Source organism: Prunus persica, chromosome G6, assembly GCF_000346465.2.
Source record: "Prunus persica cultivar Lovell chromosome G6, Prunus_persica_NCBIv2, whole genome shotgun sequence".
In the NCBI taxonomy this organism is placed as follows: domain Eukaryota; kingdom Viridiplantae; phylum Streptophyta; class Magnoliopsida; order Rosales; family Rosaceae; genus Prunus; species Prunus persica.
Window position 1 is genome coordinate 23,479,907 of NC_034014.1, and position 27,499 is coordinate 23,507,405.

The window sequence follows — 27,499 nt, forward strand, 5'->3', positions numbered from 1 at the left end:
CGCAAAACGAGATACTACAGGAGAACCAAGCCTAACTGGTAGGCCAAGTGCATGGACAAAGAGAGCCCGAGCTGACCAACACCAAAAGTACCTGTGGAGCCTCGTCCTCGTCAACAGCAGCTGAAACACCGAGACGGAACGTGGTCGACGCCAGAAACATCCTGAAGGAGAAGAAAGCATGGCGGGAGCGCAACAAACGCCTAGTAAGGAACCTTTGCAAAGGGAAAAATAGGGTCGGCTTGGAGAAGAGCGAAGAAGAAGTCGACGGCATCACCTCTCAACTCAGAGACTTGGTATTAGGAACACCCTTCATTAATATGCTTTATCCATTTTCTGTTTCTGAACAAGGCATAGAAACAAAGGTAGAAGGTCAGCCTATTATCTTTAGGTTCTCCCAACCTCCAAAGCATAAGTATATTAATGATATACAAGAAAAAAATTAAGAGAAAAGAAGGTTGTCTTTGTCACCTGAAAGAAGAATTGCAATTTAAAAGAATAGATGAACAACTGCAATCTAAGATGATAAAAGAAAAGATTGAGTCAATCCAAAAGGAGTATGAGCAACAAGTCTGTGCTGAAATCCCAAACGCCTTTTGGAATAGAAAGAAACACATTGTTGAATTGCCTTATGAGCCAGCTTTTGAAGAAAAGAAAATTCCAACTAAAGCTAGGCCAATTAAGATGAATGCAAGACGTATGGAAATATGTAAAGCTGAAATACAAGAATTATTAACTAAAGGTTTAATCAGAAAGAGTTCATCGCCTTGGAGTTGTGCTGCTTTCTATGTAGAAATGGCAGCTGAGTTAGAAAAAGGAGTACCAAGATTGGTGATAAATTATAAACCTCTTAATAAATTTTTGAGATGGATTCGATATTCGATCCCCAACAAGAAAGATCTACTTGATAGATAAAATAAAGCGGTTATCTTCTCAAAGTTTGATATGAAATCAGGATACTGGCTAAGGATGGCAGAAATCCCCACAAGGGCCGGTTCCCGACCCTAATGAGGATTTCGAGACAAAACGAGTATCGGGTATGGGGATCCCCGAACTTGAAAAATCCCTGATAGGTATGGGGCGGGGATGTTATTGGCGTCCTCGTCCTGGAGCCCAACCTGAAAATATATAATTATAATATTTATGTTTAACTCTAAGTTAACCTCCCTCTCCTAATTCTTCCTAATCTTCTCTGGGATTTCATATTGATGTGATTTTAAATAGTTGAATTGAACTTTATAGTTAATTTGGATGTGTTGAATGATAATTTAATATAAAACTTAATGTTAAAATGTATGATAAATATTTTTTTTATGTATAACTGATTTTTCCTATTTTCACCATCTCTCTCCCAATAAGAATTCCCCTAACTCTGCCCCTAAGCTTGCCCCTAAGCTTAGGGGTGGGCACTCAAACCGGCGAACCGGGAATCCAAACCGAACCACATCGAACCAAACCGAAAAAAAATCGAGTTGACCAAAAAGTCAAAAACCGGTCAAAAACTGAACCGGACCGGTTTGGACCGGTTCCGGGTTCGGTTCCATGTCTTCAAAAATCGAACCGGGCCGAACCGAACCGGTGAAACTAAAAAAATATATAATTTCAATATATATTTATATTTAATGCTATATTTTTAATTTCACTAAAAAAAACCTAATATTTATCCAAGTTCAATGTCAAAATATCTCTCTTTTCTCACTTTAATATTTATTTTTTATATGAAATTGAATAATTTGTTAATTTTCAAGTAAAAAAATAATATTTTAGTTGAGAATTGTATTAAAAAATAAATTTTATAATCCGGTTCAAAATCGAACCGAAACCGGAACCGGACCGAAACCAGTTCAAACCGAACCGGACGGTTTTTGAAATTTTTTTTATTAAAACTGAACCGAATCAAACCGAATGAATAGTATCGAATCGGTTCTAATTTGAGGTAAAAACCGGTCCAAACCGAACCGTGCCCACCCCTACCTAAGCTTGCTATAATTGTAATTGGGTTTGGTTGCATGTATGTGGACCCTTGTGTCAATTTCCTTATTATTTGGTTAAGTGATAGGCTTATCACTCATTTGAATCATAGGATTTTTGCTAATGTCAAAAAAATTGAACGTACATCATCAATATTGTCCTTTGTTCTTGCTATGATTGTGGGAGTGATGGGTAATTGCTTTATCGAAGGCTACTCTTTTACCGATGGCCTTTACCTCTGATTTGGCTCTCACATTGGTGGGTTATGGCGATTTACACTTTAAAACAACCGGTGGCAAATATTTTGCCATCTTTTGGTTGGCTTGGAGTACCCCTATTGTGAAGAGGGCGATTGACATTATGCATCGCCACTCTGACTCGTGGAGGTATAGGTTTCAGCCTTTTGTTGTTGCTGTTTACTTTCACCAATTTAAACAACAATAACGCTACGAGTACCAACTTGTTTATCAACTTTTGGATACCAACACATGCGGCACATGACATGACAACCTATGTTATCTATTTTAATTACATAATTTGTTATATAAATAAAAGAATTTCTCATTGAAAAAAGATATAATTAAAAAAAAAACCCATTTAATATTTAGGTCCCTTCCGTCTTCCTCCTTGCCCCTCCCCCCTTCTTGAAAAACCCTAGAAATTCAACAGTCCTTCATGTAAAAAAAACCCATTTGTTACTGCTGGAACATATTGGTTTTCCAGTACCCAGGCTTCAAATTGACTGTCCAAACCGACATTAACAATTTCTTTAGACTGCTCATTAATGAGAGATGGCCCATATATAGGCTTGGTGCTTTGAATTTGAGAAGTTTCAACTGGTGGCGGTTGAAAGGAAGGAGCTGAATGCTTTGATTGGAATTGTTCACCCAACTATAGTTACAATATGAAAAACCCACATCCACGACACTTGCACCTAGATTATCTTGCAAACATATATTTTGACTTGAATTTTGACTTTGATTCCCATACTGATACCCACCTTAGAAATATTGGCTATCATGAAGGACTGTTGAATTTCTAGGGTTTTTCAAGAAGGGGGGGAGGGGCAAGGACGAAGACGGAAGGGACCTAAATATTAAATGGGGGTTATTTATTTATTTATTTAAAATTATATCTTTTTTCGATGAAAAATTCTTTTATTTATATAACAAATTATGTAATTAAAATAGATGAGATGGCAGATGACATGGGTTGCCATGTCATGTGCCACATGTGTTGGTATCCAAAAGTTAATAAACAAGTTGGTGTCCGTAGCGTTATTGTTTAAACAAACTAAAACAAATAGACACACAAACACATATATATTAAAACTAAAATTATTACAGTTGTGGTTCATTAGGCGCAAATAACTTGAGTTTAATTAATTAGCACCACAATAAATAAGTCGATAATCTGAAGCCACCATAATACCAGGTTCACATGATGCCTTAAATCTTAAACCTAAAAATTGGTTAGAATATTACCCAGGAAAAGTTTTATGTGCGACAGATAGTGCAACAATACTGGTTCCACCTTCAGTTTTTGAAGCTGACCAGTAAAGAAAATACATCAACATGTTTTGCACGTTGTCTAATAAGTTTCATAATGTTAATTCTCTCTCGTTTGTTTAGCATAGCAACTATGACAAAAGAATGCCAATTCTCTCTCTTTTGGTTAGCCACATTTATTTTCTTTGCACAGATAGTTGAGAAATCGGGCCGGAAGTTGGCATAAATTCTGCACGGAAGACAACATCAAAGCCTAGTATGGGAAACTTCTTGGGCTTAAAAGCTTCAAAAGATTAAACCATATGGGCCTCATAGATAAAATCTGCTGCAATAGAACCCAAGCACTTGATTGTAGAAAGTATGGTGAAGGAAGAAGGGACGGCTAGGAATTATTCAGAAACCTCCTGAAGAAACCCACTGTATAAAGACAAACCAAAATCAAAAGTCAAAAGAGAATTGAATGGCATCAGCAGCAATCTCAGTGAGGCCACTGATATCAGCTCGACACAAAGCAAACGCAGCAACCAGATTCCTCACATCTCGGAGCAATACCCATCCACCAACATCACTAGATAAATGGACCCTAAACGACACCGCAAGCAATGCTGCTAGTTCTGCTCTTAGACTCGTCCCCCATCTCCATAATCCTCGCCATCATCTTCTTCATCCTCCTCTTTCGATTTGCCGTCTTCTTCTTCTTCCTCGCCCTCCTCTTTCTCCTCTGCTCAGACCTCGTCCACCTCTTCTTCGACATTATCTGCCCCTGATGACCACTCCCCATGCCACCTCTGATTCGGCCCATTCCTCCTCAGCCTCCTGCAAAACGGTGCGTACGTTTCCGTTCTCCAACTCTCCTCTTGCAATTTATGATCAGTTTAGAGTAATGGGTTTCTCTTAATTTATTCTTCTCAATCTAAAAATTTCGACCTTTAGCATTTTTGTTCAGTTTGCAGTGATGGGTCTCTCTTAATTTACTTTTATAAAGTGTATAAAAAATCGGTCGGAATTTTTTTTTCCTGACTTCAAAGAAAACCTAGGCACGCTGTCGCCCCCTTCTCTCTCTCTCTCTCTCTCTCTCTCTCACGAATCGACCACCACCACCAGGCCGCGACGACCCCTTGCCCACCCGCGACCCCCTCGAAAACACCCGCGACCCTTTCTCTCTCCGTAATTATCTTTTGCTGCTGTACATGCTTTATTTATTCCTTTATCAATGTAAAATTTTGATCTTTAGCATTTGTTGTTCAGTTTAAACCAATGGGTCTCTGTTAATTCCTTTATCAATGTAAAATTTTGATCTCTATCTTAGTTTTATTGTTCTCAATGTTAAATTCTGATCTTTTGCATATATATATATATATATATATATTTTTTATCGGTTTTAAAGTAATGGGTCCCTGTTAATTTCTTTTTCTCAATGTAATGTTTTTGGTTTTGGGTGTTTAGGTGAGGCTTGTGGTAAAGGGGAGGGTGCAGGGTGTGTTTTACAGGAACTGGACAATTGAGAACGCAACCCAATTGGGCTTGAAAGGTTGGGTTCGGAACAGAAGAGATGGGTCTGTGGAGACTCTGCTTTCTGGGAACCCTGATGCGGTTCAAGAGATGGAGCAGAGGTGTCGACGAGGTCCTCCATCTGCTGTGGTCACTGGGCTCGAGGTCTTTCCCAGCACTGAGGACCCTGGGGATGGATTTGAGCGCAAACAAACGGTCTGATTCATTATCCATTTCCTGTGTTAGCTAGAATGTAATATGTATAGTCTTATTCAACTCTATACTATAGATTGTCGTTCCAAGTTCTGAATAAGAGGACACATGTGCAATGTGGTTCTTGTTTAAATAATATACCACCCAATGACTTCATATCATACATTGGTTTCTACTTTCTGTTTTGTGTTGGTATTTGTTAAGTGGATGAGTATTTTGCTTTTGAAACTTTAAAAGAAGCTCGATGGATGCAGCGACAATCACTGCATTTTTAAGCTAAACCATTATAGACATTCATGTAAGGTTGACAGAGTACAGATCATGGCCACTTGAGCGTTGAGGCTTAAAATTGTTTGGTAAAGTAGAGAAAGTTGCTTGCTAGAGGCATATGATGAGTTACACCACTTTCATGCATCTTTGGGTTGTTTTGCACCCTTTTAACGCTAGCAGAAAGTTGGTCTTCATTCTTGTTAGGCTGATCCTAGAAAACAAAATTTCCGAACTTATTAGATTAGAAAGTTTTCTTAACTTATTGGCTGCCTTTAAAATTATATGGTTGGGTAGAAGAGTAAGATAGATATTCACCAAGGTTGAGTAGACTGATCCTCCCTTAAGCTTTGAACTGCTCCCTGGTTTGCTTGGTTGACAATCCACTGGTTTTTGTTCCGTGGTTTGGAGAAGTCTTCGGCGTTAAGGGGTCATTTAGCTGTCCTAAGTCTTTAGTCAAGGAAGGTACGGTTTTCACTGGTATATCTTGGGCATGCAATACTCAATAATAAAATATGTAATATGATAGATTGTTAAGGATGCAGGTTAGGACTTCAAATCAGATTGGTAAATCACCATACATAATGTAAAAGAACACAAGTTGATGCATGAATGGATAAAATGTGGATGGACTCAACAATCTAATATAGGAATGAGATGTAGCTCTGTGAGCAGCTCATATTGTGTTTTTTAAGGATTCTCCCAAACCTGAGGGTGTTTATACATGTTCCGAACTCCTTTAGCGGAAAGCAATTGCTATCCTTTAGCGGAAAGCAATTGCTACTCACATGAATTAAGATTATCAGCGACCCCTGGAGAAGACTTTTGCTTCAATAAGGTAGAGCGTCCCGATGTCCGTTATAGCAATGTTCTGGACAAAATGTACCAGATCTTTCTTCAAATCAGCTGGTATATTAAGCTTGTTTGTTGTGGTTTCTTCAATGACAGTTGTAAGCATGCTCTGATAAGATGTATGTTATTATCTTAACCCCACCTGGTGCTCTTACTAGTTGATTATGGACTGTCACGATAAGAGTTTTGTGGTATGCTATGGTGATGAGCAAATTATGTTTTGAGTTCTAACCACCACCTACTGAGATAAAAACAGCGACGTTGATGCAAGGAGCTTAGCACTACACATGCGCATGTCTGAGTTGCACTTTTTTGAAGTTTGTCGATTCATTTTCTTTCCCCAAGGTCTCCCTTCATTATTTAGAGTGGATATGCAACCTGGAAGTTTTCTCTGTAAGCTAATGTCAGTTCTGCTTGAGTGGAGATGGCTAGAATGGGAGGCGGTCTTGTAATGCCGAGGCTTGTTAGGACTTGGGTGGATGTTTCCTCAGCTTACGAAGAAAATCAAGTTCGATTCTCGCAGGAATTGCTGCTGGTGGTGGTGATTTGGGTCCATCGTTTCGTTTATAATTTTTAGAGACAGACTTGAGTGATTAAGACTAGTTTATGGTATGACCTTGACACTATCAACATCGAACCCTTTTCTAGTTGTAATAATTCACCTGCCTCAGGATTGAATACCAACTTTACGGCAGCCCATTTCAATAAGTGATAGAATAAAGAGAGATAACAGCGTTAGCCGGTGGGGGACCCGGTTGGATCTCCTCCGTCTGGCGGTCGTTCACGGTTGAATTGAACCCATGCCATCCTTTTTGTCTTGGAAATATCCTTCATGTACTGGCTCTCATTACTCTCATTTCCCTTTCTTCTCGTCATATCAACGCAGTCACCAAACCCCTCACTGGGTTTGAGGAATACCTTACAGTTGTAGTTCGAGAAATACCTTACCGTGGAGATGTTGTCAATGTACCTCTTCCCTGTATTGGTGCTTGTGACTAGTAATATTTTTGATAGAAACAAAAAACAAACCCCCCAAAAAGAAAACCTCAGTGAACATTTTATCACAACTTGCACATGGCTGTGTTGCTTTAGTTCCAGTGGAATAATCGATCCCCGATCAGATATGCAATGGCTGGATAAAGAACACTAGGCCTTCTTTCTGAGAGGTACTTTTTGTCCTATCATTCGTATAAAGTGCTTCTAGGACCCCAATTATAAGTTATAAGGTACATCAAAGATCCCACTAAATTGGACCCAGAAAAAGATAAAAGTGGTGTACTGACATTGATAAGTCGATTAAATTACACATGCATCCGTCCCATCTTAACTTGGCTTTTAGGATTTGGAGACAATGTTGATGGTGAATGAGTCATGGTAAGTGGGTTGGTGACAAGTATAACCTGGCAATGTTTTCTTGCCACATCATACTGTTAATTTAAATCACACATAATAAAATATAAATTAATTTGATCAATAATTTAGATTTATATTCTTCGATCTTTGATATCATATAAAATATGAATATGATTTGAATATTTTAGATTTATTTTATTAGGAGTAGAATCATTTATTATATGAGACATGTAGTTAAGTTAGGAACAATATCGATGTTGCTAGTAATAGACCAAGAGTCCTCCCTTTGAAATCTTAACATATGCATACACTATTCTTAAATTGATTGATTGGTAAAGGAATATTTTCAAAATGAATTATGCTAGCCGTTATACACGTGACTGACATTAACACAACTCTTATTTATGTGAATGCGTACACAAGAGTAAGTCCATGTACATATATTTGCCGCCATACCAGGAGTGATTTGTAGTTGCCATCAGCGCAGAGGTTGAAGAGGGAAATATGAAGGAGCAGCCAAATGATGAGATAAAGCAGCACCATGGAATGACCCCTTCCCATCCCTTTTGATTAGAAACGTGACCATCTTCCCCTGCCCATTAGGCAGATCCAGATACATTATAGGTCATCCAAAGTAATGCCTTTATGATTTTTTAACGCATTCAATTGTAAGATGCAGAGCTGATTATGTATTTTCATACTGAATCCAATGATAAAGAGTTTCTTCTTTTAACAATTCTACAATTTAGAGAAGCATAACAAAAACTCAACTTCAACTATGCTTCATATTCAACTCCTAAAATAGTATGACCTCGAGATGCTCCTAAATTTGAGAAGAGAAAAACGGATTCTAATCGCTCATATTCATTGTTAAATCAAAATTAAGTTAAAAAAGAACTAAAATATTTGACTCCTTAAATTATGATAAAATTTGTGTGAGGAGAGAGAGAGAGAGAGAGAGAGAGAGATAGATAGATACATAAGGCGCAGTCTCCAGTTAGAGCTAGCGCTTGTTCTAAAAAAGTCATGGGTTCCACACCTCCAAACCCCACATCCCTTAATTATTTGTTGAACTTGAATTGTATGAGTTTGCTTATCTTTATCCATCACGTGGAAAATGAAACCGTAATTGAATACGGTGTTATTTTGATATACATTGTCAGTCAATTTCCTATAACAATTGACCATTTTGAGTTTATTAGTTTCCTAAAAGATTCAGATGCTTCTTTTTCATCAAATATTTCTGTTGAAGCAGTAATTTGAGCTTAATATTACATGTTTAGCAAATGTAGAGAGGCATTTTGTTTTGCAAGTTTCTGCTGCTTCTTCCTGAATTAATAATATTGATTTCCCAAATATGTGTACCACAGACGTCATGGCCTACTCATCCAATCACTGGCAATAGTCAAATAAATATAAAATAAAGTGGATGGTGGTTGGTCGTATGAACATCGCTTTTACTGCTGCTTGTCTCTAAGACTAAGACTAAGACTAACTAAGAAACACCAATTCTCTTCTCGCCGACACACCAAGAAACTTTTTACTTCCAAACACCACAGTAACTATACAGAAACAAGTGGGTAAAAAAATAATGCAGGCTCCCGCAGCACTAATTTTACCGTAAATTAGGAAAGTAAGTCTCGTGTATTCGTAATGCTCCTATGTAAACTTGTCTTGCACTCCAAGACATTTGGATTTTCTTGTGTACCAAGTAGTGTAGAGAAAGTTTGGTATACATGTTATGTAATTGTTTAATGAAAGATCGGCTTAGTGGCTCGGCACATGCTTTTCTCTCGTTCTCCTTATTCTTTCATGTCTCCTTCTCATTATTCTTCAATATATCTAAGAATTATTCATTCGGGACTCAGTATATTATTATATCTAATAGTGCAAGATAATTATCTGCTTAACTATTTTGTATCAATCAATGTAAATTTATGTAAATTTCATGCCAACTCTATGGTAGTACGATTTTCTAATCTTTATTAGATTGACATACGGATTCATTTTTCTCATGGTATAGTACTTTAGATTTGTAAATCACCGTTAGACTTATTCATTTTAAATACAAATCTCAATTTTATGTCAAAATGTAATATGATAAAATAAAAAAATAAAAAATCCGTGTGAATTTCGTGTTAATATTTTGTGAAGTTTTGAATCACTGTACAAAATTTTACCGTAAGATCGAAGTCCCAATTCCCATCACAAACTCACAAATCATTAAACAAACTCATCATCATCATGAGTGATGAGATGAGAAGAGTTCCGCGTGAGGACATTTGGATGCGATGTTGACTCATCAAAACGTTTGCATTAAATGACATGTCGTCCATGGCACCTACATTTGATGCAAATGGCTCCACAATGAAACAGAAGTTTCCTTCTTTTCCCACTCTGGCTTCCTTCTCATAAAAACCCACTATAAAACACACCCTCCACAGAAAATCACCATCACCCATCAAAATAAACAAAGCAAGCAAGCTCTTGAGTCCAAGTCCTCAACACACAATAATATGTCTACACTGAAAATCCGATCAAAGAAACCAGACGACATTCGAGGTCTCGTGATGCTGAGGCTGCTCATTCGGAAGCTTGTGCAGAAGGGTCTCTCCATTTTATCAGCCAGAGGCCTTCATCACCACAATGATTTTGATGAAGCCACAGTGGTGCCAGAAGATGTTAAAGAAGGGCATTTTGCTGTTTTTGCAGTGAAGGGCAAGGAGGCAGAGAGGTTTGTGGTGAAATTAGAGTCCTTGCAAAACCCTGAGTTTTTGAGGTTGCTAGAAGAAGCTGAGGAAGAATATGGATTTGAACAGAAGGGGGCTCTTGCTGTTCCTTGCAGGCCAGAGGAGTTGCATAAGATTTTAGAAAACAGGAGGGAGAAGAATAGCAGTAATAATAATAATATTAATCTTAGAGTTATACCAGGATGCTAGCTAAGCTAGCTACCCGAATGAGCCCATTTTCATGTATGATTTATTAGCCATGTAAATTTCTCTGTCTAATTATTTCCTCTGTTATATGTGCTCTTTTTGCACTGGATGTAGACAGATTTCTGCACGGAAAAAATATAAGAAAAATTCATTCTTATATCTTATATCATTTCTTCCTTCTGAGGTAAGCAGAGTGGGTTGGGGAATGGGATGACAACAATTAAGTGTGATCTGAAAATTATCATATTAGAAAGCAAGAGCTATGCCTATCCAAACTTCCACTACTTTCAGTTTTTAATTTTTCTGTGCCTGTATGTTGAACCAATACTAGAACTTTTTTCAACAATGACAAAGTTTAATTTAAATTTAAATGCTAGAGTTTGAGGCCGCAACGGGGTTTGAGAGGCGGTAGTTTACCCTGTGGCGGATGTCAACAGTTTAAGTCTGTTTATCTTCACTTCAAAGCAAAGTATTGCTATATTTTTCTCTTTTTTCTGTCGCATTAATGATCAAATCCATAAGCGTTAGCACTTCTATTTTCTAGAAAAATGTTTTCGCATTTATTTTAGACTCATATGTCTTGTAGTATGTCATTCTCAAATGCGGGATGTGAGAGAATGTTTAAACACTCATGATTTATAGTGTTAGAACATTCATCATAAGTATCAGAACCCTCACTCTGGCCCGCATTAAAGAATTCTTGATTATACTAATACAAAAGGAGAGGTGCTCCTGGAAAATACTACACCTGTAAACCGAGTGGAATATTATTGATTCGGGCAGAACACCGATTCTTGCCGTGTTTGGCCAGGTAGTACCAACACGTTTGGTGCTTTTTTTCCTTTTCTGAAAAGAGATAGTTGGCAATGGACTAATGATCTGATCATGAGACTTACGACGGTGGCAACCAACCAACTCCTCCGTTAGCAGTTGTTTTCTTTTTTCATAATTATTTCTTTATTAGACAAGGTATATTCCAATTGTGTTCATATTATTTCTTCTTTATTAGTACTTGGTTAATTTTATATTCACAATTAGGTCTTGGTGGACCCTATCTATTTGGACCTTGAAAGAACTTGCATTTTGGTGCATATTATGAAGTCCATGGTCCTTCCCTTGACTTTACATGCCACCTCCACCAACTCAAGAGGCTCAACTTTTGAGATCAACCCATGTGAAAATATTATACTAGTGAGTAGAGACATGTGGAAATAATGGAATTAATATCACGCGCGATTGATGCTAGCATCTTTTATATTTCATACTTGTATTGTATGTATAGTCATTGTAAGCAAAGTCTTGAGGCACCAAAACAATGATGATTGATGACAACCCAATTTGAAAGACATCGAATAATTTAAAAGATTAGATGGACTGAAAGTCATTTTTATTGTCAGCCCAAAGTGCAGGATTGCTTCCAAAACTTTGAAGCTATAGCAAACTAAGCTACAATTGAGCTTCAATTTGAGATCTCTTGTGAGAACAATATGGTGAAATATGGTCATATGAATTAGTACGTACACATTATAATTAAGCACATCTGCTTGCCCTTTATATTATCAACACATTTTCCAACTATGCAAGCGATATTGTATATTTTTTCTTAAAACAAACCCTTGAGAAAAACACACGGTTATAAGCGTGCTCAATTTGCTTGCCTCCCACACAGTTCCAATGAAGATGGGCAATTCTGGCAAAAAAAATGAATATGGGCAACTCAAGCCATAATATGGGCCCGACCCGTTTAGATTGAGCATGTTAGGATCTATGCTATGTTGGGCCGGGTATAACAATACGTTCGGCATTGAAAGAAAATTTTAACAAAATTGATGCTATTTTTTTTCTTTGATACAAGCAATAGGTGAGGGTATTTGAACAGAGAAACTCAGGTGCACGGATAACTATTCTTAACCATTTGAGTTACAAACCCTTTGCAAAATTCATAGTATTGATAAGATTATGGAATGAACATTATTCTGATTTTCACCACAAGAATAGTCACTGAGAAGTTGCTCATTTAGAACAAGCAATTTAGCATTTTGTTAACCAATGTCATACAAATCTCAACAACATTTACAAAATGGACAGGGTGCAAATGAAGGAGCAGTTGTTAAGTAATCACTGTATTATTTTACCTCAGAGCAATTATCTGAGCCTACAGGTTCTTTCAAACAGCTAGATATTGCCACTACTGCAGCTTCAATCGCTCCGTCTTCTCCCTGTTCCATTCCATCCAGCAGATACAAGTTACAACCATACTCTTTTTCTTCAGAAAATCTTGTGCAATGCAAACAACCTCATTACAAACATAGATATATCCGAGCAATGAGGGAACTTCACCTTCTCTTTCCAGTAGAACATATTTCCATATTTCCCGGCCAAACGGCTCCAAAAGCTACGTGGAACATCAAGATCAACGGAAGCCCCCACGTTGAAGTTCAGTATATTGCCTGCTCAAAGAGAGCAAGAGACCCATCAATACAAATAATCTATGGTAGAGGTAGTACAAAGAAAAGAAGAAAAAATTCATACAATATAAGTTATAACACAAGATTGGTATGTATGAATACATTACCAAAGGTGGGATCAGCAACAAAGACAATAGTTCTATCATCCACTTGCCAGAAATCTTTAATTGCCAAACCTGCAAAGCATGGAAATATTGCAAAACCAGGGTTAATTTTATCTTCTCACACATTCAGATTGGCCTCTTAACAATAATTCTAATTTACAATTTGGCAACATAAACATGTTAGACTGTGTGACAAGAGAGCATTTGCTTGCAAAACCCTAAACAAATATATAGAAATTTAAAAAAATAAAAGAAAACACTCTGAATGCCAAAGTCGTACAGAATATTAGGCACACCTGGTGTATCAGGATAGTTCTGTGCAAGAACCCTCAACTTGAATCCAGTATCTTTCTCTATGTCATCAATCTCTTGGGCTAGTCTTTTCTCCTGAAAATTACCATACATAATTATAAGCACATCAGCTTAATTCTTAGATTTCAATTTTGATGTCAAGTTCAAAAGACACCACTACGGTATTATCAATGTCCCATATAATAGATGCAATGCAAGTTTTCGATTTTCAATTTCAACCCAACCCAAGAATCCAGGAAAACCATATAAAACCAACAAATAGGCAATAAATAAGAAAACACACCTGACCATCAGAGAGGAAGCCAGCTACATCAATTACAGGACTGAACTCTTTGGGAAGCAATTCTGGCTTGTTCACCCCAACTTTTGCCTCCACAGGTCCTACTCCTGCAGAAATTTAAAGGCTTTTTCACATTATCAGCATGTTAATCTTTTATGCAATTGCAGAAAATGAGAGTACTTGCCTGAGAGAGAGAATCCGAGCGTGAGAGCCCCTGAGAACACTAAATTTAAAGACTTGGACCGAAACTCCGAGACCCAGTTGCTCAATTGTGTTGGCTTTTGGGTTGAAGAGAGATGAGAGGACGCAGTGATCAGTGGCGTGAATGGAAGACGTGAGGTTGTTTGGGAAGTGGGAGATGAACAATGGAGAAACGCCATTGTTTATTCAGCTAGGACCGTGGCAGCTGCAAAGGCTTTTAGGATAATGGAAGCCGTGGGCTATTTTCTATTTCTGTTCTTTTTTGGGGGGTTTTTAAAATTTTCACCAGGGATTCTTTAAAAATCTCCAAAATTCGGCTGTTTTTCATTACTTTATTTTCTAAATTATCCGGTTGTTAAAAGAAGTCCCAAATTCCCAAATGATAATTTTATAAAAAATTTAACCCGCATGGAAAAAAATACATGTAAAAATTCATACATCCTAATTTACCTAATTTGTTTGACTTACACATGATTGCACGTATTCGAAGTTTAGGCTAAACTCGTAAAGGAAGTAAGTCGTAAACATTTTCTTCACAACTCAGCAAATGGAACTATAGATTTTTAGATTCCATTTTCTTTTGGGGTACTACGGCTTAATTGTATTTTGGTGACAAATTCCGTGGGAGAGGATTGGTTTCTTCAGACAATGAGGTCTCTCTTTGAACCAGACTGCCTGAAAACAATTGTGACTTAAAATGAGAAAGCTCAAAGCCTCAAGCCTGCTATATTAAAGCTTTTATCACAATCTGCGGAAAGCAATTCTAGTTCCCTTTCCACTCAATAAACTTGTGTTTGGGAGTTGTTTCACTAACTATAGCTGCGGGCTTAAACAACATTAGGAAAATAACCCTTTTTCGAAACAGCAATTTGAACAACAGCTTCTCAAGACTTCCACTGTCAAGCAGAAAGAGATGCTGCATCATGTAGCAACTCAGCTAGCATTATCCATTATCCACCATTTATCAAATTGTTCATCATCTGCACCTCAAATTCTCAATTGCTTAAATTTCAAATTATCCTTGCAATCGAAAAAACCAACCATTTGCCGAAGAAGGAAAAATGATCATATGACACAACTCACTGCAATTCAAAAAGGCATGAAGCCTGATACTGATAAAGGAGAAGATTCTGCTTTTAGCCTTCAATACAATACATAATAGACATTATATCCTTCATGCTATGAGAGTTTCAGCTCAGTAAAACTTAAACAAGGCCAATTGAAACAAACAAGTTTACAACTAAGGGAAATAAACAGGCCAGTTGAAATAGTAGGAATCTCTGAGATCCTTGTCCATGTACTGGTTCCACTGCAACAAGAACAAAAAAAAAAACCCACGTTTCATCAACAAAAGAACAATATCAAAACCCACAATATCTCCTAAATGGGTTCTCATTAGAATCAGAGAAATTCTTGAAATTTCAGCTTGCCCAACATTTGAGACACAACCCAACATACCTTAAATTTGTAGGGCTCCCCTTTCTTCATGGCCTTCTTCCAGTGATACTGCTCAAAGCACATTGCTTTGTCATGCCAGCTGCAACAATTTTCAAATTGTGAAGAAAAAAAAACAGAATTAACAAACAGAAACAAAAAATAGCAACAAATTCACAAACTGGGTAATTATCAAAACTAAAAAAAGATGACCTACTTGAACTGATTGGAGAGCTGCCACATGTAGGGGTTGACCCAAGTGAGCGCAGAGAAGGCAGCGGACCCGATCCATATGTTCACAAAGCGTTCCGGGTCGGCATGTGGGACCCCCGGGTCTCCTCTGTACGCGTTCCCAAAATACTTCTCCATTTCTGTCTCTCTCTCTCTCTCTCTCTGTGGTTTCTTATCCTTGATCTCCGATGAGCACAAAGAACATATTTATACTAGTGGGTTTTTAATTTGGGCTGGGCCGGGTACACTAAAAGGCCCAAAAAGAAGCCCACTAAAGGCCCAGATGCCTCTTAGTTTAGTGGTAGAATTCTATAAAAGTAAACCCAAGACCCCCCCAATTATCTTCATCGATCTCACTCTTCTCTCTCTCTCTCTCTCTCTCTCTCTTCGTTCCCAAATCTCCCTTCCGTTTGAATTTTGATACCAACATTGCCAAAGGGGTCTTACCAGGGATTTATCAATTTCTATTTTTTTTTCAAATTCATAAATTCCCTCCATATCCTCAACCTTCTTCACTCTCTCAAACCCTAACCCTACTTGCCTCTCCTTCCTCCTCTAAGGTTTCGCGATATTTCGCTCAATCTGATTCCAAACTCTGCTCGTTTACTTCTGATTCGTGTTCCGGAGTCTTCGAATCGCTGCAAGGCTCCGAGAATTGCGTTTATTTCACTCCAATTTCTAACTACCTCTCGCTGCTTCTCTTTCTGGGTTTTTTCTAGGGTTTCTCAGTGTCAGCTGGGTAGAGTCCTAATTTCTTTCGCTTTTATATGTTTTTGTTTGACTGCCGAGAAAACGGGGGAAAGGGAGGGAAGATGCGCGGGTTTTTGGGGGAACAGGCTCGTGGGTCGAATGATTTGAGGGTTCGAGAAAAAGCTGAGTGATATGAGGGTTTGAATATGAGCCTTGAATATGAGCCATGGAGAAGCGGACAGTAGCAGCAGAGTGAATGAACCCAGTAGCGAAGCGCCGAGAAGAGGAGGAGGAGGAGGAGGAGCCGATGAGTTTGGCCGAGCCATATCTACGGTTGCGGTGGCGCAGATATGCGAGAGCGTTGGGTTTCAGAGCTTCAAGGAGTCTGCTCTGGACGCTCTCGCCGACATTGCCATCAGATACCTCCGTGACTTAGGGAAGATGTCGAGCTTTTATGCTAACTTGGCTGGCAGAACCGAATGCAATGTGTTTGATATTATTAGAGGGTCGGAGGATTTGGAGTCACTGCAAGGGTTCTTGGGTGCTGCTGAGGTCAGTCAATGTCTTGCAGGGTCTGGGATAGTGAGAGGCATTGTTGAGTATGTGGGTTCGGCTGAGGAGATCCCATTTGCACAGCCATTGCCTCGGTTTCCGGTGATCAAGCAGCGGAGATTAATTCCGAGTTTCGAGCAAATGGGGGAGGCGCCACAGAGTAAACATTTGCCCAATTGGTTGCCCGCTTTCCCTGATCCACACACTTACATTCAAACACCAATGTGGAATGAGAGGAAGACCGATCCCCGAGAAGATAAAATCGAGCAGGCTAGACAGAGGAGGAAGGCTGAGAGGTCTTTGTTGAGTCTGCAGCAGAGGTTGTTGTGCAACGGTGAGGCATCTGGTTCAGGAGGAGTCTCTGTTGCAGTACCATTGGTTAGTGGTGGTGGTAATGATGGAAAGGGATTATTATTACAAGGGAGTGAGAGTAATCCGAGTAATCCGAGTAATCCAAGTAATCCAATTAATCCATTCCTTGAACCGCCTATCCAGCCGGGAGAGAAAGATGTATCAGTGTCCGAAGTTGTCTTGCCATCCAAGTTTTTGGATGAAGTGGGGCAAGGGAAGAATGGCGGTTCTTCGGTTTTGGATGCGTTTACGCCCGCCATTGAAGCAGTGAAAAATGGGGTGTGGAGTGACGGAGATGATGAGAGGAAGCAGCTTCTTCCAGATACGAGGCCTGCGATTAATTTCAAGTTCAGAAGTGGGAAGAAGTTTCTGGGAGAATCTTCGGATGTGAGGCTGCAAAAGAAGGGTTCTGTGAGACCAGCTTATTGGTTTGGGCGAGATGAGGAGAGGGATGACAAGAAGAGAAGAGCTGAGTTTATTCTTAGACAATCTATGGAAAACCCACAGGAACTCACTCAGTTGTAGATTAATTTTATTGACTGGTTTTCTTCATGGGAAGCTCTTAGCACCTAGGGATTTAGCAGTGGGCTATGGAGGCTCAAAGTAGAGGCTGTACTTGTTGTTCTAGTATACTCTAGTTTTAGTCCCACTCTTACAAATTTTTTTAGAGGTATGTGAATGTTTTCTTTCAATTCCATGTTTACCCTTTTTCTCTGTGAACCATTCTTCTAGGATGAAGATTTTATTTTGTTTGCCCCACCAGCTGATATTTTGTATCAACACATTGAATTCTAATATTGAGATCTCCTTTTTAGCTTGTCCATTTTCTCAACTTCTATTCAAAGAAAAGCCAAAAGGACAACCAAAAAGTATGAATGGATTATAGAGTTTTGAGTCATGATCACATGCTGCTTCCGTGAATTGGAAGGGATTAAATATATACGAAAACAGCACAAAACAATTCGGACAATTTTCTCAGCCAAAAAGAAAGGAAAAAGCAACAATTTTGCATCCCATATAACTAGACGGTTTTCATTTTCTATGACATTGATGGGAGAAGTGGTCGACTTGAAGACAAAATGATGAGCTGGGATCATCAGCTGTAACTGCATCGTCCGCTTAGGTATGGGGGAGGCTAAGTTATCTGTAAATTTATTACTACATTTCACAAGCACAAGCAGGCCTAGCTGCTATCATGGGTCCACTGGAATTATAAATAGAAAGCTCTCAATCACCTCAAAGTTTCAAATGGCTAGGCCAGGGCAACAACAAAGTCAGCAGCTATCTGGTCAAGGAGCTACATATGTGAAGAGAAAATACAACATAATCCAAGAAAACTAAAACATGTATAGAAACAGAGAATTCATGATTTGCCAAATGCAGAAACAGCAGTGATCTGCCAAATGCTGCCGCTCTCACTAGAGGCCAGAAAAAAAACTGAAATCAATGCCCCGCTTGAATACACCTACTTCACTTGATTGAAAAGACCTCAATGTTTCAAGTTCAAATCCATCTCCACGGGGAACACTCTGGCACGATGGTTGAAGATCATAAAGTCAAGGTTGGCTGGTAGAGAAACAATCCTGCATTCCAAAATAAACTGGATGTCAATAATCCAATCAAGCATCTCGCATATAACATTTTTAAAGTCAAAAGAGCTATTGTTCCACACTTCTGAATTTCAAGCGCATAGACCATAGAGTAAATAGCAACAGTATCTCACTCATACAATTTCCTCTTACAAGGTTTATACTTAAAAGGAGCACAGATAGCTGGCCATTGCCATGATGAAGAGTACACATTAGTCTTCTGACTTGTCTCTATGAATATGCAACAAAACTTGGCCCTCTTTTAGTCTTAATAACATTACAAATTTATTTTATGCAAGGATGACTTAGCTTGAGAACTGATGGAGACAAAATAAGGACAATCCATATCTGAAAGTAACCTTCTACTTCTACAGTATCTTGCTGTGCAGAGAGGATTACAATATATTTTCCAATTAATAAACAAACCCAGATAGCCTAAGAAGGTAAGTCCCATATCATGCTCATTTGTAGGTTGCACACTTCTATTTTTTCGTTAAATTTTTATTTTTGATACGAAACAGAGTCCCATTACTAAAGAGGGCAGCTAAAGATTATAGAAAGACAAAAAATATTTTGCTTTCTCCTGCTTTATGGTCTCTAAACTCAAGAATGCTAACTCCTATTGTTTCTATCTTCTTACGAATTTCCCTCCCTTAATCCCATTACGCTTACTTCTACTCAGCTTTCTCTCAATAATTTGATATTTTGTCTCTTTGCAGATAACCCCCATTTGAATACTCATAACATGTTTCAGTTCTATAACATAATGAAGCATGTCAGTGAACATTACACTAGCATTCAACAACTTTAGACAGTAGAATGAGATACTAAGTACTGCATCTTTGCCTACAGAATATTCCATTTACTTTGTAAAAGAAAAGGTTCCCTTTTCAATCTGTAAGGACCTTTATTCAGAAGGGCATGTGAACAACTAATAATCTTATCAACAACCCCCACTACAAGGAGATATACAATTCAACTCTTAACCTATGTTTAGAACCCAATAATAGAGAAAGAAAAGAATTACACTCTTTATCTTTTCATTGTTTGGTTATTGATGAAAATAAAGAGGAAAGGAAAACAACTCCATGTTTTCCTTCTCAAGCTCTCTCTTCAAATGGCGTATAATTTGAAGACAAAGTTGGCTCATAGGAAACTTTACCATAACTATATATTCTTCTCTTTATTTACCCTTAACCAAACAGAAGAAAACAAAAACTTCCGGATTTTTTTTATCTTCTCTATTTTCTCTAGCTGAAAGAGAACCAAACATAGGGTTAGAATAGAAGTTGCAACTAGCAATGTGCAAATTAGGTATTGACATGGCAGTAACATCTATTCTATCATCAGTCTTTGCCAATTCAAACAATAAAAAAAGAGTTCGAATCAAAAGCATAACAAAATTGAGATTGTAGAAGGCACTGCAAAGCTCAAGTACACAAGCATAACAGAAGTTACTATAAATTTGTTTCAACTTTCAATTGAAAGGGATTGAAAAGAAATCCAATCACACCATGAACAAAACAAATCAGGCCTTGAAGAGACAAAATGCACACATACCTATTCTCTTCAGAATGGGGATGTATTGAAAGAAACGTGCCGGGGACAGTAAGAGCTGCCCACATACATAACACTAACCCTAGAAGCAATTCAACAACCACCTGCAATTTCAGTTACCCGTTTAATCACCGAAACACCTAAACAAAATAATACCCATTGTTAGAATTTGCCGTGTTAAATCTTACATTCAATGGAGGTCCTGAAAACTCTTCCTCCATAATCTTCAACAATCCCCTGTCTGCAACCAAATCAAATCAACCAATCTAAAAAAGGATCCAATTTCAATCACCAAAAACCCTAAAGTTGTTGACTTTCAAATCCAAATAGATACCTAACTACGTATATACTAATTATCTGGGCTTACATTGAACGGTTGAATAAGCGGCATGGGAGAGAATTACAACTCCAAGGATGCCAACCACGAATCCCAAATTCAAAGCCATTTTAGGTCCGATCTCCGTCAGGCTATGGCTTCTGTATCGGCTTCTACGACGTCGTTTGCGATGCACGCACGAATTGTCGTGATTGGGTATTCGACAGTCCAGACTGAGCTTTTCCCTTCGCTTTGTTGAAGAAGCTGTAATTAAAACTTCAAAAGACTCCAAAGCGGTGTCGTTTAAGTAGTTTTATTTTTATTTTTTGGTGAAAGTTTCATAGTATTACAAGGACACTATTTCCTGACACGACATGTCGTTACTTCTTTGTCATCTCCTCCGCTTTAAGCGGCCACAGCCAGACGCTTCATAGCAGAAGCAGAGTTGGGTGTTGGAGCTCTGAACTCTAATACTTAAACGCAATCACATAACATGGGTCACCTTGTGAATCTACTTCAACTTCAAACAACTCTGTTTTTCAGCAACTCTCCCACATGTTCAAGTATTGCTCTCAAGCCTCACACTTTCGAATATCTCAAAGCAAATGTCTTAACATCCAAGTGTAAGGTAAGGCACTAGCCCACTAGCTAAATTTCAGTTCTTTCTTGTTTTGTGTTACTTTTTTTAAATTGGGTTTTGCTCATTTAGGCCTTTGGAGGAGGAGAAATGGATGCCTTGCCACACTTGCAGACTCTTAGAAAGTTTCCAAGGGAGGAGCTTGTTGCAAAAGTTGTACTGGTCAGATTTGACTCTACCCTTTTGCTTCGGGAACAAGGGGAGGAACAGCGATTTCAACCCAATGCACTCTTCACCATTAAGTATTTGCACCAGTCTGGGGCTAAAGTAGTTCTTGTTAGTGATTGGAGTGTTAAAACTAATCCTAGACTGTTTGTCGCGCAGTCTGTTGCAGGTATATAATGCTTCACACTAATGTTAGTTTTTTCGCTAGCATTTTTGCCATTATGATGCTTCATGACAGTGAAAAAAAAAAAGGCAGAGTTATTTAAGCATGAAACATGGGGCTATGATATGACAATTCGACATGTTGAATTGCTGATCATTGTTTATTGCTTGATGGTCTCCACATGTCAGAGTTCTTGTCATCTCTTCTTGAGTACAAAGTTGTTCCAGTACAATGCATTTCTCAAAACGTGGTATCAAAGAGGGAAGGCTTTGAGAAAGGAGATATTCTTCTTCTTGAGAATCTTTCTGCGTTTAGAGGGGAAGTTGCCAATTGTTCAAAATTTTCTCAAGCATTGTCATCAGGAGTGGATATTTTTGTTAATGATTACTTTTCCCGGTCTCATAAGATTCTTGCATCCACCTGCGGAGTCACTCGCTTCTGCTATGCCAACTTAGCTGGTTTTCACTTTGAGGAGAGCCTATCTCAACTTAGAAGGGCTACAGAAAGCAACACAAAACCACATGTAGCAATTGTATGCCTCCACTGCTAGTATATTAGTTCCATTATTTGTGTCTGGTTCCAGTCAAACTGAAAACTTATGGACTCTTAACCTTATTATCTTTGGCAGTGCAGATTGGAGGGGGTAATCTCTTTGATAAAGCAGCTGCTTTGCATTCCTTAACTTCCCGATGTGATGGGTTAGTCTTTGTTGGAATGATGTCATTTCAAATAATGCATGCCTTAGGGCTACCTGTTCCCTTGAATTTGGTGGAACATGGGGTACTTAAAGAAGCTCTAGATATAGTCCAGGTTGCACACATTAGAAATGTACAGATCCTATATCCAAAAGACTTTTGGTGCAAGAATGATCATCTTCCAAAGCAATTGGAAATATTTCGTGCTCATCGTATTCTGGATGGTGAGCCTGCTTTTGGTTTACCAAAAATATGATGCCCTTTGACTCCTTTTCTTTTCATGAATGATTAGAACATGTGTGAATTCACTAGTCCTTTTGACTGCTTTTGTTGACAATAATATCATTATTTTTCAGTTTCCTATGTTGCAACTGTGTAATCTGAGTGTCATATAATAAATTTTGTGAAATTGGGTTCTCAAAGTCTTTTCCCTATTTTAGGGTGGGTGCCTGTTGATATTGGGCCTGCATCATTTGTCGAAATGAAGTTCATGCTTTCAAGGTGCAAGGTAAATAAAAATACTTATGAAGTAAGGCAGAAGAATTGTCTTTTGGTTTTCAAATACTATTTTGAATTAAATTTGAGGTGCAGTATCAATTCTTAAGTCTCTATCTTGGTATGTAGGCAATGCATCTTTTGACCGATAGATTTTAGCATAAGAGTGTTATGATACTTTATCTAAGGACTAAATTTAGCATGCTTAATGTAGCCCTCGAAAAGTTTGTTTCATTTTCAACTTTCAACTTTCCAATTTTAGGCTCCATATTCATTATTCTGTTCTTTCACATATTTATGGTCCTTTATAATTATACAGTGTTTTTAAGGTATATTGTAAAGTTTCAAAGTTAAATTTGGTGAGTATAGTGGTGTAGATGCACTTTGTCTGGTATAACCACTAGGATTAAATTCCACCTTGATGTCATATGTATTTTCTTTCTTGATCGCAGTCTGTTCTCTTTTGTGTTTTCAAGTACGCATTATTGCTGGCCTTGTGTGGACTCATTGTCAGACCTCCCTGATTTGAATTGCAGAAAGTCACTTGGATTGGTCCAGTGAAATTCCGTACGAGTAACTGCACAAAAGGAGATTCTGAACTGGCTCAAATGCTTAATCAACTAAGTCAAAGCAACTGCAACATAACTGTTGTTGGGAATAAGGCATGTGAAGCAATGGTGAAGGAATCAAATTTCACCTTTAATTTCACTATGATTAAGGATGCTTCAGTTGTGTGGGAGTTTCTCAAAGGACGAAAACTTCCGGGGGTCATGGCCTTAGATAGGGTACGATTCATATCTTCTTTCATAATGTGGATTGATGCATCAATCTGACTTCAAAATGTAAATATTTTCCAGCATTTCATAGCACTATTTTAAAAAATATTTTCAAACTTCTTAAAGTAGTTATCTAGTGCAGGCATACCCTTTTGATATTGATTGGAGTGATGCCTATTCTGATCCAGCTCAACCTTTGGTAGTTGATATTGGAAGTGGTATTGTCTTTCATCTTCTTCTCCCTTCCTATGGATTTCTTTTTCCACTTTTAGGTTTCAGTTTGTTACCTTATTGTTGTTCTCCATGTATAAGCTAGATATTAAAGAGAGAGAGAGAGAGAGAGAGAGAGAGAGAGAGAGAGAGAGAGAGAGAGAGAGAGAGAGAGACATAAGGATTAGGTTCTAAAAGAAGCTAAATTTGATGCAACTGACAAATTTCTGATTGGAATAAATAAATAACAAGGCTTGTTGAGTTGAAACAGTTGTATAATTTCAACATGCCCTTTATGATTTGGTCATGAGATAGTCATAGCAGTTATTTACTGACTCTGAATAATACATGGCAGGTAATGGAATGTTTCTTTTGGGGATGGCCAAAACAAGGAAGTATTTGAATTTTCTTGGTTTGGAGATTAATAAAAAGGTTTCCAGGATGTGGAAATTTTGTATTCTTTTTGCCTATTCTTATCCTCTATTACTGACAGTTTTACAGCTTTTTTCAGCTTGTAAAACGCTGCCTGGACTCTGTTCACTGGCGTGGGATAAGAAATGGGTAAGGGTTGTAGCCTTGGTGCTGCACAAAAATTATGGCCTTGTGAATTTGCTTGTCTAACTGACTTTTGCTTGAACTTTAATGACCTGTGTCTGCAATGTGCATGTCTGGGTTGCTTTTGCCACATAAAATTGTGTGTTTAATGTTGTAAGTTAAAACTTGAATGGATCTAGTCTGTATGTGTGTATGCTCGCTCGTGTGTGTTTGAATTTGGGGTTGGAGGATAGGAAACTATGATGTTTCCATTTATAGAATTTGGTGTGTTTAACATTATAGGTCCAGCTTCATCATCTTACCTATATTTGTCTTGCTTTTGTCTACTTTAGGTACTTCATCGCAACAAATGCTACTTCAACATTCCGATCCATTATTTCTAGTTACCCCGGAAAGCTAGTGCTTGTTTCAATACAGGTTGGGATTGCAACTCTATGTCTCTTTTCAACTTGAAACATCTGCTTCTTTTATCAAGTGACTATCCATGTCAATGTGCGTGTTAGAGTTAGCAATATATAATCTGTTAAACTTTAAGAACCTACAAAATGATAGCCCTTTATGCATTATGAAAGACATGCTAAACCGAACTTTTTTCATTTCGTCCTTTCTTTAAAGGAATGTTATATGTGATTCATATGTTTCATTATCTTCTCTAAAATTATTTGATAACTTCTAAGTAATTGCCTTGTATAGAACAACCTGATGCCACATTTTCTCATTATAAGTTGAGAAAGATATGGTTCTCTGTTAAAAAAAAAAGAGGGTACTGTGTTAAGTTCTCTATCACTTTACTTGAAAATGACATGCAAAGTAGGGCAGTATATTTGATGTAATGGAAAATTAAATGCATTTTCTTGTCCTTATAGTTTCATCAGTCTTGCATTCAATGCTTAGGTTTATTTTTATCAATAATTAATTGGGATTTTTTTCCCCATTTAGTGCCCGAATCCTGATTTCAACGAACCAGATCATAGATGGAGTATGCTGCAAAGGTCATTAGTCGAAGCAGTTGCTGATCTGCTTACAGCTAATGGAAGGGTAAAACTATTTTGCAGCTCCACTTCCATAAGGAGCTCCATTTTAACTCTGTAGTTAACTTTCTTTCCTCCCTTCTTCACCTTTATTTCCATCACTGAGTAATGACACCATATACTCCATGATTTATACTTAAACTTAAGACTGCACAACTAGAAAATCAATGTAGGTCAGCTGCACCTGCATGACAGTGATTTGTCAGTTTATTTGCTAATTTCTGTTATATTTACTAGGTCTTTCTGCAATCTGACATAGAGGCCGTCTCTCTGAGAATGAAAGAACAGTTTCAGAGATATGGCAAGGGTAAACTTACTGTGGTGCATGAACAAAGTTTTGCCATAACTAATAGTGGGTGGCTTAAGGACAACCCGTTTGGAGTTCGATCAGACTGGGAACAACATGTCTTAGCTCGTGGGGACCCTATGTACAGATTACTGCTTTGTAAATCAACCACTACTGAATGAAGTTGTTGCAGTCGCCGGTGGAAGTAAATGGGACATCTCACTTTGCAGTGGTCCAGGGTCCTTTCTTGGTTCTGTTTCTCCAAGCAAAATATGCTTCAGTGGTGATTGATGCGGGCTGCTGCATTTATGATCTTACCAAATTATAAATTGGTAGCACTAGTTCCAGATGGATGGAAATCTTTACTTATGGTGGTATGTCAGCAACATATAGTGCAACTGCTCTAAAACAAAGGATGGTGGTGGGATGAATGGATACAATGTGTAGCACATACAGTATCGAAAGAATGAGAGGAACAGAATATGTTTTGAGAACATTACAAAAGGTTATGATCGATATCCTCCCTGGTGTCTGTAAAACAAAGGAACCATAGAACAAGCTTCTACTGTAGCCATCTGAAGTTTCTGTGTGTATCATTTTGATCCTTATTACTACCGTTGTATTCATTGTCACTTGTTTGTAACAATTTTGGATGTAAATTCTGTTTTTACCATATAAATGCGCTAGTTTCAGGAAAACATTGTTTCTCTTGACGTAACCATTCAATTACCTCGTGTTGCTGTTCTACTGCCTCAGAAGGGACCGGCTTTAAACTTATAAGAAGATGAGAGGCCCCCTTGGCAAGGTTCTCTTAAACAAGGCCAAATGGCTAATGGAGCCCTGTTTGACATAATTGTAGCCTGGCCTTTTCTTTAGTGTGAGATTATTCCCTTTGTCTCTTTGGCTCTCTTTTTCTTTTGACATTTCCTGTTCTCTACTCTAAATCTAATTCGCACACATGGTTGAAAAGGTCTTTAAAAGTAAATTATGCTTCCTTCTTTCTGCGATGCTGCCATGATTGATCACCTGCATTGCATGCATGTGGAAAAGTCCACTGTTGGACTTCTTTATTGTTTGGTCTTTAGGGTTGCGTTCATGATGGAGAGTTAATTAATCACTTCGTCAAAATATGCATTGGTTCATAAAGTTGTATAGGTATAGTGTTTTTTTTTTTTTTTTTTCAATGTTGGAAGAAGTTTTAGTCTTAATAATTTAAAGTATGGGACATATATGCCAAATTAGGTTCCTTTGTGTCTTTGTGATGAGGAATATTGTATAATGATAATACTGCGACAACAGTAATAGTAAATAATTTTTCTTTTACATACCCTATTGAAAATATAGGCTTTGCGTTAGCATTGGAAAGTTTGGGAATAAGACGTCAATTCAAATTCATCACATGCTATTCACAGTGAATGCAAAGTTTGGGAAATGAGACTTCAAATCGAATTCATCACACATGTTCAAAGTGAATGGTTGATTGTTAGAAGGGAAAGAAAAATATTAATGGCATATCATTCATGATTATGATATATTGGGGGCAAAGAATCCAAATTGAACATTGACATGTATTTCATCCATGAGATTGATCTATGCTAGGTGTAAGAGTAATATTTTGTACATTGATTGTATCAGTATTATTTGTGTCAGAAGTATTATTTACATTGTATTTCAGCTCATCATTTACGGCCGATATAACTTTCTCATAAACTATAGCTCAAATGACATAAAATCAAATCCTAGGTTAGTTGGATGTTTGATAACAACCTCAATCATATCATTATCATAACAACCGTGTCAATCATTGATATCA

At 37.9% G+C, this 27,499-nt stretch overlaps 7 protein-coding genes across 8 annotated transcripts; 4 read left to right on the forward strand and 3 right to left on the reverse strand.

Moving 5' to 3' along the window:
• LOC18772265 lies at positions 3,816–5,360 on the forward strand. Its single transcript, XM_007205843.2, has 2 exons — positions 3,816–4,302; positions 4,923–5,360. Exons 1-2 carry the CDS (start codon positions 3,937–3,939, stop codon positions 5,187–5,189), a joined length of 633 nt encoding a protein of 210 aa, XP_007205905.1. The 5' UTR covers positions 3,816–3,936; the 3' UTR covers positions 5,190–5,360.
• Positions 10,038–10,752, forward strand: LOC18772846 (auxin-responsive protein SAUR50). Its single transcript, XM_007206058.2, has one exon. The coding sequence runs from the start codon at positions 10,169–10,171 to the stop codon at positions 10,589–10,591; it is 423 nt and encodes a 140-aa protein (XP_007206120.1). The 5' UTR covers positions 10,038–10,168; the 3' UTR covers positions 10,592–10,752.
• Positions 12,523–14,233, reverse strand: LOC18773040 (thylakoid lumenal 15.0 kDa protein 2, chloroplastic). Its single transcript, XM_007205801.2, has 6 exons — positions 13,937–14,233; positions 13,756–13,859; positions 13,457–13,547; positions 13,164–13,232; positions 12,929–13,038; positions 12,523–12,807 (listed from the first exon to the last, which is right to left on the reverse strand). The coding sequence occupies exons 1-6, from the start codon at positions 14,130–14,132 to the stop codon at positions 12,715–12,717; spliced, it is 663 nt and encodes a 220-aa protein (XP_007205863.1). The 5' UTR covers positions 14,133–14,233; the 3' UTR covers positions 12,523–12,714.
• Positions 15,024–15,811, reverse strand: LOC18772805. The gene is made up of 3 exons (XM_007207451.2): positions 15,605–15,811; positions 15,412–15,490; positions 15,024–15,262 (listed from the first exon to the last, which is right to left on the reverse strand). The coding sequence occupies exons 1-3, from the start codon at positions 15,754–15,756 to the stop codon at positions 15,194–15,196; spliced, it is 300 nt and encodes a 99-aa protein (XP_007207513.1). The 5' UTR covers positions 15,757–15,811; the 3' UTR covers positions 15,024–15,193.
• Positions 15,877–18,034, forward strand: LOC18774402 (transcription initiation factor TFIID subunit 8). Its single transcript, XM_020565451.1, has one exon. The coding sequence runs from the start codon at positions 16,528–16,530 to the stop codon at positions 17,734–17,736; it is 1,209 nt and encodes a 402-aa protein (XP_020421040.1). The 5' UTR covers positions 15,877–16,527; the 3' UTR covers positions 17,737–18,034.
• Positions 18,199–20,947, reverse strand: LOC18772405 (membrane magnesium transporter). Its single transcript, XM_007208203.2, has 4 exons — positions 20,725–20,947; positions 20,546–20,598; positions 20,361–20,461; positions 18,199–18,794 (listed from the first exon to the last, which is right to left on the reverse strand). Exons 1-4 carry the CDS (start codon positions 20,801–20,803, stop codon positions 18,701–18,703), a joined length of 327 nt encoding a protein of 108 aa, XP_007208265.2. The 5' UTR covers positions 20,804–20,947; the 3' UTR covers positions 18,199–18,700.
• LOC18775147 (phosphoglycerate kinase) lies at positions 21,055–26,583 on the forward strand. 2 transcript variants are annotated; one of them, XM_007208243.2, is made up of 12 exons: positions 21,055–21,301; positions 21,383–21,644; positions 21,827–22,170; positions 22,272–22,557; positions 22,774–22,841; positions 23,365–23,613; positions 23,747–23,822; positions 24,170–24,246; positions 24,326–24,375; positions 24,702–24,786; positions 25,309–25,407; positions 25,638–26,583. In XM_007208243.2, the coding sequence occupies exons 1-12, from the start codon at positions 21,167–21,169 to the stop codon at positions 25,866–25,868; spliced, it is 1,962 nt and encodes a 653-aa protein (XP_007208305.2). In that variant the 5' UTR covers positions 21,055–21,166; the 3' UTR covers positions 25,869–26,583. The 2 variants fall into 2 exon arrangements, with proteins under 2 accessions (XP_007208305.2, XP_020420697.1); XM_020565108.1 differs by lacking the exon at positions 25,638–26,583 and having other exon boundaries at positions 24,316–24,375; positions 25,309–25,406.

Excerpts from the sequence above, each read along its gene's own strand:
- LOC18772405 (XM_007208203.2), bottom strand. The coding sequence starts at position 20,803 with ATGGCTTTGAATTTGGGATTCGTGGTTGGCATCCTTGGAGTTGTAATT. Across the intron at positions 20,599-20,724 it reads CGCTTATTCAACCGTTCAAT|ACAGGGGATTGTTGAAGATT; the intron begins GTAAGCCCAGAT and ends ATTTGGTTGCAG. Across the intron at positions 20,462-20,545 it reads TTTCAGGACCTCCATTGAAT|GTGGTTGTTGAATTGCTTCT; the intron begins GTAAGATTTAAC and ends CTGAAATTGCAG.
- LOC18775147 (XM_007208243.2), top strand. The coding sequence starts at position 21,167 with ATGGGTCACCTTGTGAATCTACTTCAACTTCAAACAACTCTGTTTTTC. Across the intron at positions 22,171-22,271 it reads CAAAACCACATGTAGCAATT|ATTGGAGGGGGTAATCTCTT; the intron begins GTATGCCTCCAC and ends TTGGCAGTGCAG. Across the intron at positions 24,787-25,308 it reads TAGTGCTTGTTTCAATACAG|TGCCCGAATCCTGATTTCAA; the intron begins GTTGGGATTGCA and ends TTCCCCATTTAG.
- LOC18774402 (XM_020565451.1), top strand. The coding sequence starts at position 16,528 with ATGAGCCATGGAGAAGCGGACAGTAGCAGCAGAGTGAATGAACCCAGT.
- LOC18772846 (XM_007206058.2), top strand. The coding sequence starts at position 10,169 with ATGTCTACACTGAAAATCCGATCAAAGAAACCAGACGACATTCGAGGT.
- LOC18772265 (XM_007205843.2), top strand. The coding sequence starts at position 3,937 with ATGGCATCAGCAGCAATCTCAGTGAGGCCACTGATATCAGCTCGACAC. Across the intron at positions 4,303-4,922 it reads CCTCAGCCTCCTGCAAAACG|GTGAGGCTTGTGGTAAAGGG; the intron begins GTGCGTACGTTT and ends TTGGGTGTTTAG.
- LOC18772805 (XM_007207451.2), bottom strand. The coding sequence starts at position 15,756 with ATGGAGAAGTATTTTGGGAACGCGTACAGAGGAGACCCGGGGGTCCCA. Across the intron at positions 15,491-15,604 it reads CAGCTCTCCAATCAGTTCAA|CTGGCATGACAAAGCAATGT; the intron begins GTAGGTCATCTT and ends AAATTGTTGCAG. Across the intron at positions 15,263-15,411 it reads GGGAGCCCTACAAATTTAAG|TGGAACCAGTACATGGACAA; the intron begins GTATGTTGGGTT and ends TTCTTGTTGCAG.
- LOC18773040 (XM_007205801.2), bottom strand. The coding sequence starts at position 14,132 with ATGGCGTTTCTCCATTGTTCATCTCCCACTTCCCAAACAACCTCACGT. Across the intron at positions 13,860-13,936 it reads GCTCGGATTCTCTCTCTCAG|GAGTAGGACCTGTGGAGGCA; the intron begins GCAAGTACTCTC and ends AAATTTCTGCAG. Across the intron at positions 12,808-12,928 it reads TGTTCTACTGGAAAGAGAAG|GGAGAAGACGGAGCGATTGA; the intron begins GTGAAGTTCCCT and ends GGAATGGAACAG.